At 38.5% G+C, this 16,166-nt stretch overlaps 1 protein-coding gene across 1 annotated transcript in view; it reads right to left on the bottom strand.

The window, feature by feature from the left end:
* LOC121644432 (obscurin-like) overlaps positions 1 to 16,166 on the bottom strand; it is a 54,081-nt gene that overhangs the window by 16,962 nt on the left and 20,953 nt on the right. Inside the window, exons 34-48 of the mRNA XM_041992327.1 lie at positions 13,675 to 13,941; positions 12,224 to 12,490; positions 11,705 to 11,971; positions 11,245 to 11,511; positions 10,726 to 10,992; positions 9,935 to 9,997; positions 7,030 to 7,296; positions 6,634 to 6,798; positions 6,123 to 6,389; positions 5,429 to 5,698; positions 4,257 to 4,523; positions 3,441 to 3,719; positions 2,565 to 2,822; positions 2,027 to 2,293; positions 1,604 to 1,876 (exon numbers count right to left, since the gene is read on the bottom strand). Coding sequence (XP_041848261.1) covers positions 1,604 to 1,876; positions 2,027 to 2,293; positions 2,565 to 2,822; positions 3,441 to 3,719; positions 4,257 to 4,523; positions 5,429 to 5,698; positions 6,123 to 6,389; positions 6,634 to 6,798; positions 7,030 to 7,296; positions 9,935 to 9,997; positions 10,726 to 10,992; positions 11,245 to 11,511; positions 11,705 to 11,971; positions 12,224 to 12,490; positions 13,675 to 13,941 — 3,711 coding nt within the window. The remainder of the gene's footprint in view (positions 1 to 1,603; positions 1,877 to 2,026; positions 2,294 to 2,564; positions 2,823 to 3,440; positions 3,720 to 4,256; positions 4,524 to 5,428; positions 5,699 to 6,122; positions 6,390 to 6,633; positions 6,799 to 7,029; positions 7,297 to 9,934; positions 9,998 to 10,725; positions 10,993 to 11,244; positions 11,512 to 11,704; positions 11,972 to 12,223; positions 12,491 to 13,674; positions 13,942 to 16,166) is intronic.

The following is a 16,166-nucleotide window of genomic DNA, read 5'->3' as shown; positions in this document are numbered from 1 at the left end:
CCAGCATGGATGGGTGGAGCAGCACTTTCTTTCACACAACATTTGATCATCTTGTGGATAACAGTCATTAAAGGAAATTATTAATAATTTAAACATTACTGAAGCCCTATTGTTTTATTTTACTTGAGCAAAATACCAATAAGAATTGTTCATTATTTATGTTACCTTAGGGGGATACATACATTAAGGGCTGCAGAGTTAACCATATAATAATCACGATCATGCTTTTTGCCTGTTTACACCACAAGAGTACCTACCTTAAATACCAAATCAATATATCCCATAATGCAGATGCTTGTTTACAGAATCTTTCTTTTAACTGGGCTCAACATTCTTGAATTCACAACCTAATGTATATTTACTCCATAATTAAAATGAACTTCCAACATGAGCAGTCAAGGATTATTGCACTCTGTAGACTAGAGGCTAAACAGGTCTTTTATCGGGGCTTAACGTGCAAAAAGAAAAACTATGAATTAACAACTAATTGCATCAACAAGTAACAGTAACAAGAGTAAAATGATGTGTGCAGACCAAAAACACCATTCAGCTTAGCCACCAGGAATGCTAGCTACAAATTGACAAAGACAATGTGTAAGTTCAGTGAGGAAGATCTTTTCCTCTCACATCTGCTACATTTTCATCTTGCTTCACTTCAGTTTTTCCATCCTGTCAAATTCACCTCATTCTTTAACTTTGTATTTACAGCCCTGGTCAAATGGTCTTTTTGCCTTCTAAGTTCAAGCCAACCAGTCTGATCTCTGTTGTTTTCTCATTCCCCCTCCAGGCTGACTTTGGCACAACACACCTCCTCCCACTTCCAACATTCTCTGCTCATTCACAACCAGCATCAAGACTTCATGAAGGGATTCTTTTAACTAATTCAACACTTGAACATTTGGTTATACCTTTTTAATTTATCTGTTTATCTGTAAATGCATTAATGTAGAAGTTGGTAGACCACCTTAATTTTTTTATTGCAAGTTACTGTGCAACTCACTTATTTTTTTTCTTTTTAACTAAAAGCACAACATTGTTCCAGAAGTTGGGTATATACTTATATACTAAACACTTTCACATGTAGAAACAGTAATCGTGATTATTATTTTTCAGCAGCCCAAAATACAGCACATATCCAAATCAGCATATGAAAGAAAAGCAGCAATCTGCTAACACCAGCTGTTTTGCCAAAAAGTATAGCATGTTAACATCACTTTAAATTTAGCTGTGGTGCTGCACCCAGTTGTATGTTTTGATTTTATCAAACATACATGTATGTTTTTATCAAAACATACTGCACAAAACTGTTAAGAAAATCTGAAACAATGTTGCTCATGCATGGTAGCATCCTAAAATGCCAAACCATATAATATTAACCTATTAATGAACTTAAAAAAAAAAACCTGCAGAAAACCAATAGTCAAATTCTTCCTGATCTATTCCAGGAATTATGATTAACATTGCCAGGAGTTAAACTGCTGTAGTGAAAGCAGTACAAAATGTGGTTTTAATTAAGTTATTTATGATCTGTATATAAGATTTTAAACACGGAGTTTGGATTCTGCAGGGTCTAAAAGTAGTGAGATATTATTGAATAAGGTACCTTTGACTAATAGCTTGGCTGCTGAGGTTAAATTGCCCACTCTGAAGGTGACAGTGCCAGAGTCATCAGTGGCCAGGTTCTTAAAGGTGAGTGTGTGGATGTAGCCTTGCTCCAGCCCTATCTCAATAAAAGGGCTATTCTCCAGCAAATTGCCATCCAGCCACCATTGTACTTTACCAGGGGTCCTACCAGATAGCTGGCAGGAGAAGGTTGCCCACTCCCCAACAAAAACGTCAGTGGTCTTAAGACCAGAAACAATGAAGACTTCTTTCACTGTTGATTGAAAAGTACAGATACACATTCACTGAGTTTCAAAAAGCAAACCCATTATAATTACACCAACTCAAATGACAAAACAAAGCAGTGTAGCAGACAGACAGTATACAATCAAGGACAGACCCAGCGGTACTAGAGGGAGACTACCTTGCACTGCCAAAGAAGCTGTAGTGAGCTGGTCTCCTGCATCACAGGTGTAGTAGCCACTGTCTTCAGCTTCCAGGTTTCGTATGCAAAGCTCTTGAATACATCCCTCCTGCTTAATTTCATACTTAATATTGGGCTGGAGGACAATGCCTCCTTTCCTCCACTCAACACGAACACCTGGCTTAGACAGCTCACAGTGCAGGGTAACATCATCACCCTCTATGGCGTCCTGGTTCTTTAGCTCTTTTCTGAAGAATGCCGGGGCACCTGGTGAGAGTTTAAAATGGGAAATTTGAGATGAGATATGGAGATGGAAAGTCTGGCTTCATCTAGTGGAGATGACGAATGAATTTTCCATGAGGATTTCAAATGTAACTGCTGCTCTGATGCCAAACTGGATGTGTGGTGGAGAAAAGTGGAAGCTCAAGAATATTTTTAAATCCAATATTTGTCCAATCTTGAATTTGACCATCAGGACAGAAGTCTTGCTTTTGTTTTGTTTTTCTTTTTGTTTTTAATAACAGGAATGTTTCTTTACCTTCCACAGTCAACGTGACATCACACTTTTCATCTCCAGTGTCACAGGTGTACGTTCCTGAGTCCTCAGGCACCAGGTTGTGGATACGAAGCTGATGGAATGCTCCATTCTTCCTCAGGTCATACTTGAGACCTGCTTGGATGGCCACATAGTTCCTAATCCAGTTGACTGTGGCATTGGGATTAGAGATGGAGCAGGCAAGCGTGGCTGTTTCCCCCTCTAATGCCACAGTGTTGTGCGGCTTCTCTAATATTAACACTGTAAATATGGGAAACGTAGCATTTATATGCAGTCTTTTCCCTTCCTTTCCATTTTTTTAAATAAATATCTCATCAGCTTTACACACATGAATCCATGCACTAGTGACTACGTATTGTCACAGAGTTAATGTTGTGGAATAATGTGACATTTTGCGATTAAAAAAGCAACACTACAAAAACTGCAACTAATATTTGTCAATTATTCAAAAATATTCTGCTTTAAGATATTTAGTTAACAGTATTTGGTTAATCTTTTACATCAGGGCTACCCAGTTTGGTCCCATGAGGGCTGCAGCCCTGCAGGTATTCAGTTTGTCCCTGCTCCAACACACCTTACTCAAATGAATGAGTCATTGCGAGAACTTGACAGGCTAATGGATCCATTGAATTTCAATCAGTTGTGTTGGAGCATGAGGACATTAAAACCTGCAGGGCTTCGGCCCTCGTGGGACCGGATGGAGTAGACCTGTTTTACATTATATTTGTCAAGATTTTATGAGTTTTCCATAAAAAAAAAAAACAAAACAAAAAAAACAAAACAAATAGAGCTGTTTAGTTGTTGATGAAGATGGATCTGAGGATTAAAACTCTTGAGTTACTATGTCATCTCCTTTACCTTTAGGTTTTTCTTCCACCAGAAGACAAGCCACACTCTTCTCCTCTCCCATCACGAAGGCAACATCCCCGGATTCATCTGTGGTTACCATCTTCAGAACCAGTCGGTGCACTCTACCTTGACTGCTCATTTGATTCAGATCATTGTTTTGAAGGAGGTTGTCTCCAAGCCACCACTCCCTGTTGGTGACACCTGAGTGCGACAGCTCAACCTCAAAGACAGCATCCTGGCCAGTGGTCACAGTGATATCGCAGAGCTCCCGGATGATGCGGACATGCTCTGAGAGTGAATGGCAGGTAGGTCAGAGATCAGATCTCAGAAGATCCTCCAGAGGGTATCATTATGGGGGTAAGGTCATCCATCACCAAAAATCCAATTTTAATATTTACTTTATATCTCATTACTCAATATTGACCTTAGTGAAATAGCTGAAGTGAAATGTGCAATTCTACAGAGAATTGGATTTCAACAGCATTATAAATGTTTTATTGTTTATAAAAACAAAAATGTCAAATCTTCATCTGAATATTTTCCTTGTGTGGGAACTTGTGTGAGTAACACAAGCAGACTCCCACCACACGAAACTAGAGTCTAAATCAGGTAAATTCCTGTGCATTAAATCTGTTGTATACATTTTATCCCAAGTGATATGCTGATCTTTAAATAAGCAGAAAGTCTCAGAAAACGTGATTCTGAGTAGTAAATATAATTGATCCAGTGCTTGATCATGAGAAAGTTTGTAAAAAGAACTTCATGGAGAATGAAGACATAACAAGACAAAAGACACCAATGGACGATGAAGATATGCTCTGTTACCTTTTACAGTCAGAGTAGCAGTGCTTTTCTTGTCTCCAGTATCGCAGGTATATTCACCACTATCCTCTGTGATTAGCTTGTGAATAACCAGGGTGTGAGTGGTAGCTTTCTGATGCATGGTGTACTTCTCCCCCTGAGTGAGTACTGCTGAGCCCTTCCGCCAGGTCACCTTGCAATCAGGGCTGGATGTCTCACAGGACAGTGAGGCTTCACCTCCTTCTGTGACCTCTTGACTATCAAGCTCCTTCTTGAATGATACCGGTGCTGCTGCCAGAAAGACCAGTTGATGAATGACTTTCTAATGCTATTAGTTATAGATGTGAATGTGGCTTTCCATAAAACATACTTGAATCAACATTACTTAAACAGACATTGAAACACTGCAACATGCCATCAAGACACATAAAGCAGTACACAAAATGAACTCTAAAGACACAGTGACACTTGCAATCAGCTAATTTGAAGGCATGAGAATAAACAATCATCTGTGTGCACAGTGAAAATGATTAATATACAAACACAGATTGCAAATCCTTCTATTGAGAGAAGACAGTTGGTAGAATGTAACAAAGGGAGGAGAGGGCATGCTACAAAGATTTTGGAGCTAACATTTAAGAAATGTTGCTATAAATACCACGTTCAGTATCTTATACAGTACATCATAGGCAAGCAGCTCCAAACATGAATCGCATAGCAGAAAGTGAAACACCTATATTAAATGGCTGCATTCAAATATTTGGAAAATATCTTTTTTAATTAATAAAGTTCTATGACAGTGCACAATGCAGTCACAGACATATACATATAAACAGGACCTACATGTCATTTTAACATTAAACTGAGAACTAAAAGTGGGATGTGTTCAGTTTAAGTTGAATGGAAAAAGGAGTAAACATGCATATCCTGTAGAAAAATGTCAGGATTTTTAAGCCGGCTTGTGCAGATTTCCTGCAAATAATGGAGGTGACATGGATGGAAAAGTAGAAGAAGCTTGTTTATGGTGGAAAAAAAAGCTCAGTCATGTTTTTAAAACCTTTTCAAAAACATTGCTGAAATTTGTCCCAAAAGAAAAATAATTGAGAACAAATGAGTAGAAGTCCGGATGTTAATGTAGAAACAAACAAAATACCCATTCTCATCCAAAGAGATGAAATGCTGGATGACTCCCTTACCTCTGACTGTCAGGGAGGCGGTGGAAGTGTGGTTTCCCACAGTGAAAGTGACTGTTCCAGAGTCAGCTTTAGTGACACCTCTAAGTGTGAGGTTGTGCAGCCTGCCTTCGGCTTTTATTAAGTTCATTTCATTATTCTGTAGAGGGACATCCTGGAGCTTCCACTGGACCGGAGGTGTCTTTTCATGAGAAAGAACACACTCAAAGCAGACATCTTCACCCTCATATACGACGCAGCTCTCCAAAAATTTCAGTATGTTAACCTCGACTTCTGCTTGATAAATACACAGCAGCACACAGAAACTCATGAAGTTCAAGATGTGCAGATATTATTAAAATGAAAAAGATTTCTGTACAACGAACAAGGGTCTGTTGTGTTTCGGTTGGTGAAGAGAGATAAGAGACAAGCACAAATGATGAGGTTGGTGATCAAGCTCAACAAGCAAGTGTATGATTGAATAGAGGTCCTTTGAAAACAGTGATGTTAGGTAGAGTGCACAAATTTAGAAGGAATTCCTGAACATTAAAATGCAGTTAAAAAAAGACTTTAAAAAAAGGATTTAAGATGAAAGGTTGGTGCACTTCATGCTTAAGTGTTGCTTTTTGAGAAAACAATAAGAGAAAGTGGAAAGGGACATGAAGATAGGACTCCAGAAGATGCATGAAGGAGACAGTCTTGAGTAAAGAAATCCTACCCTTCACAGAGAGGACAGCTGAAGTCTTCTGGAAGCCTGTATCACAGGAATATTCTCCCGAGTCAGTTCCCTGCAGTTTATAGATGTCAAGCTCGACTACATTTCCTTCCTGTTTTAGATGATACTTGCTGCTGGTTGTCAGTACCCTGTCACCACACCTCCAGACCACACTGGCTCCCGGCTTTGTGGTCTCACAGCGAAAACTGGCGCTCTCTCCTGTCTGTTTTTCAATGTTCTGCAGCTGAGTTTTGAATAGGACTGGTTTGGCTGTAGGGAATTGAAAAATGGAGCGAAGTTTATAAGAAATGAATAAAGCAAATAAATTTGGCCCATAATTTAGTCTCCTACACACATAAAACTGCTGTAAAACATAGCATACCAGAGTCACACAGTCAATGTTCAAGTCTGTCATTCTGAGATTTGATCCAAAAACTGAGTGAGTCTCATAAAGACAAAGCAAAATGCCATTCAGGTAATTCAAACTATAAATAACAGATTGCATTAAGTATACCCTCCACAGAGAGCTGTGCAGTGCTTTGACGATCACCAGTGTCACATGTGTAACTTCCAGAATCCTCTGGATCTACGTCATGGATAACTAGCGTAGCCAGGTGTTCGTTTTGTTTAATGTCATATTTGGCACAAGGACAAAGACCGAGCTCTCCTTTCCTCCATTCTAAAGGAACATCAGGTTTAGAAAGCTCACAGTGTAGAGAAACACTGCATCCCTCCTCAATTTTCTGGTTTTGCAGCTCTCTTGTAAAAATAACTGGGAGAGCTGAAGAACAAAAGAAAGAACTAATTAACTATGAAAACATGAACTGGAAATGATGAAGCAATAGTGAGGTGAAATGAGTTGAAAAAAATAGAATGACAGGATCAGTTGAAGTGGAAGATGCCATCCTACCATTTACTACAACAGATGCAGAGCTTAGTGTGTCCTCTGAAGAGCATGAATAAGTTCCTGTGTCTCCAGGTGTCAGATCAAGAATCTCTAGCTCATATCTGAATCCTCTTTGTCTCATCTGATACTTCTCTCCATAAGTCAGGACTTCAGTTCCTTTCTTCCACTGCACTTGGAGTCCAGGTTTAGAAAGCTCACAGAGCAGAGTGACACTATCTCCCTCCTCAGATACCTGGTTCTCCAAGTCTCGAATGCACACCACTGGAAGAACTGAAAATGAAATTATTTTAATAAGACACTGATATGTGTTGTCCTGCACAGTTTTCCAGATTTGATATGGGATGAAGATCACAGCTTGCTGTGTAAAAAAAAAGTTGAGCTAACATGACTTAGCATTAAATTTGTTTTTTGGCTCAAGCAAAAGTAAAAAAGAAATTAATGTTAACCTGTTTGGCCTTTCTGATACACACATACACTCATAAATCAACAGCAATGAACAAATGAAACAAATGTCCATTGTCCATGCCCATTCAATACAAAGTAGTAATGAAGTATTCAAGAAGACAGTTTGTTAAAGACAGGCCTTCATAGCTGACGTAAAGAAACCATATTTTTAAATCTGGTATTCACAGGTAAATAACAAGTAAGAAACATCAAATCAGACCGATTACATGCTACACAAGTGAACCTAAACAGAAAACACATGGATGAGGGAAAACACAGAACAAGCTTGTCCCTTCTGTTTGGTAATCGACTCTGGACGCTCTGACACCAGGATGACATGACAAACATTTTCTTCGTTTTTCCGCAGGTGCAACTAATATCTTCAATATCCATATTTATGAACAGGGAGCAGAAGAGAATAAAATAAATTAAATAATAAATAAAACAGTTACAGGGATATTAGAGGAGTCTCAACACTGCCAAAAAGCCACTTCATACTTAAACAAAAACAAATAAGTCAAACTGCTGACAAACACTGACAAGATATGACGATGTCTGCATCTTTATGTAAGAAAATGCTATTAGAGCAAATGTTTCAGCAAATGCACACAAAATCCTACAATTTTGTCTTTTTAAATTCACGTGCACTTTCCAATCTCTTTATGGATTCCTGTTTCTCTCCTTCAACTGTGCAAGCCTCCATGGAAGTTAGTGACTTCTCTGCTGCTCTTGTAATTATTCTTACATGTACAAATATAAGTTTTCAATGAAGATAAACTAAAATTTCAACTTCACCTAAGACTGAAACATTGCACCAAATCAAATCAACATAAAAGACATTTCTTAAAGCTACAATGACAATCTCCAACATGCCATTGTTTAATCTTGAAGTGGATTAATAGTGGAAAATTCCCTATCCTTTTTACATAATGCTAAAAAATTAACCATAGCACTAAAAAAACACACATTGAGCTTACAGAAGAATTGGACAGAACAATATGCAGCATCAAGCCCGATAATAAGATCAGCAGTCACCATCTGCGTATGTCTTGCCAAGCAAAATAGCTCAAGTATAATTTCTGCGCTAAATTTTAATGTATCTACGGTCATCCTCACAAAACTGATCTACAGTTTTATTTATCTTGTTCTTGTTATCAAAACAAAAGAGAAATACATCTCCTATAATTCAGTAACATAAATTTGTGACATATAGGGAAGAGTGTTTATTTGTGAACTTTACAATGTTGTCTAGCTTGTAAATATTTTTTGATTTATTCTATAAACCCTGTCTTAAATAAACTTAATAAACATAATAAAATCCACTTTGAAAAGCTACAACCAAACACGCAACTAATACCATCTGTAGATGCCTCGCAAAAGAAAGTACATTTTGTCTAAGCAAAGACTAACAGTGTGAAGCAACAGTAAAATGTTATATCAGTCCAGTGCTACCTTGTACAGGCTCATTGGTCCCCTAGCTTTAGGAATGTTGTTTGATAGCTGTTCCGGAAACAGTCTTCTCAGCTGGGATAAGATACAACATTATTCTCACTCGTAAAACAAGTTCAATGACCAATAGACAACAGCCGGGCAAAGCTAAGCACATATAATTACAAATGATGCACACTATAAGATCATTTGTTAACTCTGCTAACTAAATAATGTTATTCTATAAAAATAAAGGTACTGATGTCTATATAAGTTAGTGTCAGAAATTTTGTAAGAATAGAAAGCCATTAATATTTTTCTAAATATATTAAATAACGAACAACAGTCTATTTTTCTTTCAACAGAAAAAAACAACAGACAGCAGCACTACAGAGGTGCCGCATTGCAACAACATGTTTCGTATGCAACACAGAGGTGCAAGAAAAGCAGTCAAAGGAAAAGATTTTGTTACAAAAACAACTAACAAATTAGCAACACCAAACAGAACTCATAAGAAAACAACATCCTTTACTATACACTTAAGCCGCTTCCCTTGCAGCATACTACACAACAAACAAACCCAGCTCCCATTCCTCTGCAAACCTCCCAGTTCTGCTTGTTCTGTGTTCTATTTACAATAGATTTGAGATTTATAAATCATTGCATTCTGTTTTGATTAACATGTTACCCTACATTCTAACTTTTTTGGAATTGGGGTTGCAAACACATAAGCGTTCACAAACTGCTGCAAACTGGCTGATTTCCTCTCTATTACTTAGCTGGTTGTGTTGCATATGCTGCAAAATGGCACTAAGGAAAATCCTACTGGGAGACAGAGGGATCATTTGACACAAGGCACAACTGAAGCGCTTAAAATTTGAGGATAAAAAACTCAACTCATAATCTGAGTAGATAACTATAATAAACTGTAAAGACACAATTTAAGGGAAGATAAAACATGGAAGCACAAATGCCATCATCAAAATGAATTCACACCATAAACCTGGAACTTCACCTGTCTTTTTTCTTATCATACCTTCTATTTTTTCTTTGGTCTCCTCCTTCTTGGATTCTGGTTTAGCCGCTGACAGCTTCAAAGCTGAGAAAAAAATGTAAATTCAGTTTGTTGTAAAATATATGTTTTACCCTCTGATCAAATTAAAACTATATATCACCTAATAAAGGATTGAAAAGCACTTTCAGGGATGAATATGCACATGAAACACAGTTAAATACTTCAGCACAAGCTAAATACATAAATACAATGCCCGTGACCAACAATACAAACAAGAACACAGACAAAAGCAGCAACAAGGAAGGCTGCTGAACTGAAAGAATGAATGATTTCAAACACTTTAAAACAAAAAGCCCAAAATGTAAAACAAAATCTTCCAAAAAACAATTAGGAAATTCAATACTGTCACAACACAGTTTGCTGAAAGCAACCCAAGCAAAGACTTCTAGCCTGTGGATCCACCACAATGTGAAAGAAGCATCTCATGAATGATGTCAGACACTAACAAGAATAACAGGCCAACAAAGAAACAAAACAACAAAAGCAAAAATTGTTTTCATAGCAAAAGCAGGTGCTACAAATACATGTGCTGCAGTCCAAAGGAAGTTAGTACACAGAGTATAAGTTTAATACATTATTTCCAATACAGTTCATTAAAAATCTATCTTTAAAGTACATACATGCATAACTTTAGTCATAGTGACAAATAGTACTTTACAAATTTAAGACATATGTCTACATTGCAAACTGTAATTAAACATAGAGAAAAAATCTTAACATATTGTATGGATTTAAATGACAAACAATCCTACCCTTAATATTTAGGCTGGCTGTGGTCTTCTGGTCTCCACACACACAGCTGTAGTCTCCACTGTCTTCTGGTACAACCTTGTTGATGACAAGCTCATTAACAGAGGCCTTCTGCTTCATCTGGTACTTCTCCCCAGACTTCAGGACCTGTGTTCCATTCTTCCACTCCACTGGGACTCCAGGTTTAGAAAGCTCACAGCTCAGAACAATGTTGGCTCCTTCTTCAGCCTCCTGGCTCTCCAGCTTCTTTTTGAAAGTTACTGGTTGGGCTGAACATTTATTAGTCAGTTAGTAACCAACAACAAACCATGACAGAGTATAGACAAACAATCAAAGTACAATAAAAAAAAGGAAAAGAAACCGAAATTTTTTAACACCTTGCGATGACATACTGACCAACAACAGAGGTGACTAAATATGTAAATTGACAGCCTTCCTCTAGATAATCAAAATAAATAAATAAACAAATAAAAACAATAAAATGATCACTCAAACCAGCTCTTTGGAAAATATCTTCCTACCCTTAATATTCAGGCTGGATGTGGTCTTCTGGTCTCCACACACACAGCTGTAGTCTCCACTGTCTTCTGGTACAACCTTGTTGATAACAAGCTCATTAACAGAGGCCTTCTGCTTCATCTGGTACTTCTCCCCAGACTTCAGGACCTGTGTTCCCTTCTTCCACTCCACTGGGACTCCAGGTTTAGAAAGCTCACAGCTCAGAACAATGTTGGCTCCTTCTTCAGCCTCCTGGCTCTCCAGCTTCTTTTTGAAAGTTACTGGTTGGGCTGAACATTTATTTGTTAGTTATTAACCCGTAGCATGCAGCAACACAAAACATGCAGAATATAGTGCACCCAAAACAACAATATTACAAATGCTTAAAAAAGTGCCATCTACAATGACATATAGACTCTTTTTTAATGGAAGAAATATTGTTCAACATTTTTAAAGAACCACTGACTGAAACTTTCCTCCTACCCTTAATATTCAGGCTGGCTGTGGTCTTCTGGTCTCCACACACACAGCTGTAGTCTCCACTGTCTTCTGGTACAACCTTGTTGATAACAAGCTCATTAACAGAGGCCTTCTGCTTCATCTGGTACTTCTCCCCAGACTTCAGGACCTGTGTTCCATTCTTCCACTCCACTGGGACTCCAGGTTTAGAAAGCTCACAGCTCAGAACAATGTTGGCTCCTTCTTCAGCCTCCTGGCTCTCCAGCTTCTTTTTGAAAGTTACTGGTTGGGCTGAACATTTATTAGTCAGTTAGTAACCAACAACAAACCATGACAGAGTATAGACAAACAATCAAAGTACAATAAAAAAAAGGAAAAGAAACCGAAATTTTTTAACACCTTGCGATGACATACTGACCAACAACAGAGGTGACTAAATATGTAAATTGACAGCCTTCCTTTAGATAATCAAAATAAATAAATAAACAAATAAAAACAATAAAATGATCACTCAAACCAGCTCTTTGGAAAATATCTTCCTACCCTTAATATTCAGGCTGGATGTGGTCTTCTGGTCTCCACACACACAGCTGTAGTCTCCACTGTCTTCTGGTACAACCTTGTTGATAACAAGCTCATTAACAGAGGCCTTCTGCTTCATCTGGTACTTCTCCCCAGACTTCAGGACCTGTGTTCCCTTCTTCCACTCCACTGGGACTCCAGGTTTAGAAAGCTCACAGCTCAGAACAATGTTGGCTCCTTCTTCAGCCTCCTGGCTCTCCAGCTTCTTTTTGAAAGTTACTGGTTGGGCTGAACATTTATTTGTTAGTTATTAACCCGTAGCATGCAGCAACACAAAACATGCAGAATATAGTGCACCCAAAACAACAATATTACAAATGCTTAAAAAAGTGCCATCTACAATGACATATAGACTCTTTTTTAATGGAAGAAATATTGTTCAACATTTTTAAAGAACCACTGACTGAAACTTTCCTCCTACCCTTAATATTCAGGCTGGCTGTGGTCTTCTGGTCTCCACACACACAGCTGTAGTCTCCACTGTCTTCTGGTACAACCTTGTTGATAACAAGCTCATTAACAGAGGCCTTCTGCTTCATCTGGTACTTCTCCCCAGACTTCAGGACCTGTGTATCCTTCTTCCACTCCACTGGGACTCCAGGTTTAGAAAGCTCACAGCTCAGAACAATGTTGGCTCCTTCTTCAGCCTCCTGGCTCTCCAGCTTCTTTTTAAAGGTCACTGGTTGGGCTGAACATTTATTTGTTAGTTATTAACCAGTGGCATGCAATGACATAAAGCACAAAAAGATTGCATGCAGAAAAATAAATACAAAAGTAAAAACACTGAGAAAGAGTCAGTCACAATAACATGTAGCCTTTAAAACAAAATACAGTAAATGATGAGACAAACAGTGCTCAATTTTAAGAACCACTGATTCTGAAAATCTTCCTCCTACCCTTAACATTCAGGCTGGCTGTGGTCTTCTGGTCTCCACACACACAGCTGTAGTCTCCATTGTCTTCTGGTACAACCTTGTTGATAACAAGCTCATTAACAGAGGCCTTCTGCTTCATCTGGTACTTGTCTCCAGACTTCAGGACCTGTGTTCCCTTCTTCCACTCCACTGGGACTCCAGGTTTAGAAAGCTCACAGCTCAGAACAATGTTGGCTCCTTCTTCAGCCTCCTGGCTCTCCAGCTTCTTTTTAAAGGTTACTGGTTGGGCTGAACATTTATTAGTCAGTTAGTAACCAACAACAAACCATGACAGAGTACAGACAAACAATCAAAGTACAATAAAAAAAGGAAGAGAAACTGAAATTTCACACCTTGCAATGACATACAGACCAACAACAGAGGTGACTAAATATGTAAATTGACAGCCTTCCTCTAGATAATCAAAATAAATAAATAAACAAAAAAAAAACAATAAAATGATCACTCAAACCAACTCTTTAGAAAATATCTTCCTACCCTTAACATTCAGGCTGGATGTGGTCTTCTGGTCTCCACACACACAGCTGTAGTCTCCACTGTCTTCTGGTACAACCTTGTTGATAACAAGCTCATTAACAGAGGCCTTCTGCTTCATCTGGTACTTCTCCCCAGACTTCAGGACCTGTGTTCCCTTCTTCCACTCCACTGGGACTCCAGGTTTAGAAAGCTCACAGCTCAGAACAATGTTGGCTCCTTCTTCAGCCTCCTGGCTCTCCAGCTTCTTTTTGAAGGTCACTGGTTGGGCTGAACATTTTTTTGTTAGTTATTAACCAGTGGCATGCAATGACATAAAGCACAAAAAGACTGCATGCAGAAAAATAAACACAAAAGTAAAAACACTGAGAGAGAGTCAGTCACAATAACATGTAACCTTTAAAACAAAATACAGTAAATGAGGAGACAAACAGTGCTCAATTTTAAGAACCACTGATTCTGAAAATCTTCCTCCTACCCTTAATATTCAGGCTGGCTGTGGTCTTCTGGTCTCCACACACACAGCTGTAATCTCCACTGTCTTCTGGTACAACCTTGTTGATAACAAGCTCATTAACAGAGGCCTTCTGCTTCATCTGGTACTTGTCTCCAGACTTCAGGACCTGTGTTCCCTTCTTCCACTCCACTGGGACTCCAGGTTTAGAAAGCTCACAGCTCAGAACAATGTTGGCTCCTTCTTCAGCCTCCTGGCTCTCCAGCTTCTTTTTGAAAGTTACTGGTCGGGCTGAACATTTATTAGTCAGTTAGTAACCAACAACAAACCATGACAGAGTATAGACAAACAATCAAAGTACAATAAAAAAAGGAAAAGAAAGTGAAATTTCACACCTTGATTGAAAAACTTACAAATCCTCCTATATAGATAAGCCCATAGCTCCTTTCCACTGAGAAATGCAACCAATTGGCCAACTTTTTTAGCCAAAAAATTAAAACAATTAGGCAAAATATTAATTCCACACAGTTACACAAGAAAACTAGTCTGTGTCTAAAACCCGTAAATAATTCTGATGTTATGTCGCAATTTAAAACGGTTGATTTAAAAATCCTATAAGAAACAGTTTGGCATTTGAAATCAACAACATGCACTCTGGACATGATACCATCCGACTTTTTAAAAACAGTTTTTACCTCAGTAGAAAGTGATCTCCTACTGATAGTTAACAGCTCACTGGCATCAGGCATTTTTCCCAAGTCACTAAAGATAGCTGATAATAAGCCACTCCTATAGAAAAGGACTCTAGATGCCTCTATAATGAACAACTATAGACCTCTCTCCAACCTCTCTTTTATTTCCAAGATTATTGAAAAAGTTGTATTTCACCAGCTTAATGACTTTTTAAATGAAAGTGGAAATCTTGATAAATTTCAGTCCAGCTTCCGACCTCATCACAGCACTGTAACAGCTCTGGTCAAAGTGTTAAATGACATTAGGTTGAATACCGATTCTGGTCAAGTATCAGTCCTGGTTCTGTTGGATCTCAGTGCTGCGTTTGACACTGTAGATCACAGAATCCTGTTGCACAGGCTGGAAAACTGGGTTGGACTTTCTGGAGCGGTCCTTAACTGGTTCAGGTCCTATTTAGAAGGCCGGAGTTATTTTGTTACGATCGGCAGCTATGAGTCTGAGCGAGTGGTTATGACTTGTGGAGTCCCCCAGGGGTCAGTCCTTGGACCTCTTCTGTTCAACTTGTATATGCTCCCTTTGGGTCAAATATTACAGAACTATAGCATTAATTATCAAAGTTATGCAGATGATACCCAACTTTATGTGTCTCTGTCACCAGATGACTGCAGTCCAATAGACTTATTGTGTCAGTGTCTGGAGCAAATAAATACCTGGATGAGGGAGAATTTTCTAAAATTAAATGAAGACAAAACTGAGATTATTCTGTTAAGGTAGCAAAGAGAAGAGGGTCAGCATTGGCAAACACCTGGAGACTCGGGCTCTTAAAATCACTGACCAAGTTCGTAACCTTGGAGTGTTGATAGACTCAGACCTGACTTTTAGCAGCCACATCAAGGTTGTCACTAAGACAGCTTTTACCAGCTCAGAAACATCAACAGAATTAAAAGTTTAGTCTCCCAGAAAGACCAAGAAAAACTCATCCTTGCATTCATCTCCAGTAGGCTGGATTACTGTAATGGTCTTTTAACAGGACTTCCTAAAAAGAGCATTAAACATCTGCAGCTCATCCAGAACGCTGCTGCTAGAGTTTTAACCAGGACTAAGAGATCTGAACACATCACACCAGTTTTGAAATCTTTACACTGGCTTCCAGTCAGTCACAGAATAGATTTTAAAACCATTCTGATCGTTTACAAATCCCAGAAAGGTTTAGGCCCAGAATACATCTGTGAGATGTTCAGAGAATATAAACCTAGCAGAGCTCTTATATCCAAAGACTCTTGTCAACTAGTCCAGGCCAGAGTCCAGACTAAACATGGAGAAGCAGCATTTAGCTGTTATGCTGCAA

Source organism: Melanotaenia boesemani, chromosome 8 (assembly GCF_017639745.1).
Source record: "Melanotaenia boesemani isolate fMelBoe1 chromosome 8, fMelBoe1.pri, whole genome shotgun sequence".
NCBI lineage: Eukaryota > Metazoa > Chordata > Actinopteri > Atheriniformes > Melanotaeniidae > Melanotaenia > Melanotaenia boesemani.
The sequence above is the reverse complement of the archived record's forward strand: the minus strand, read 5'-3'. Positions and strand labels throughout refer to the sequence as shown.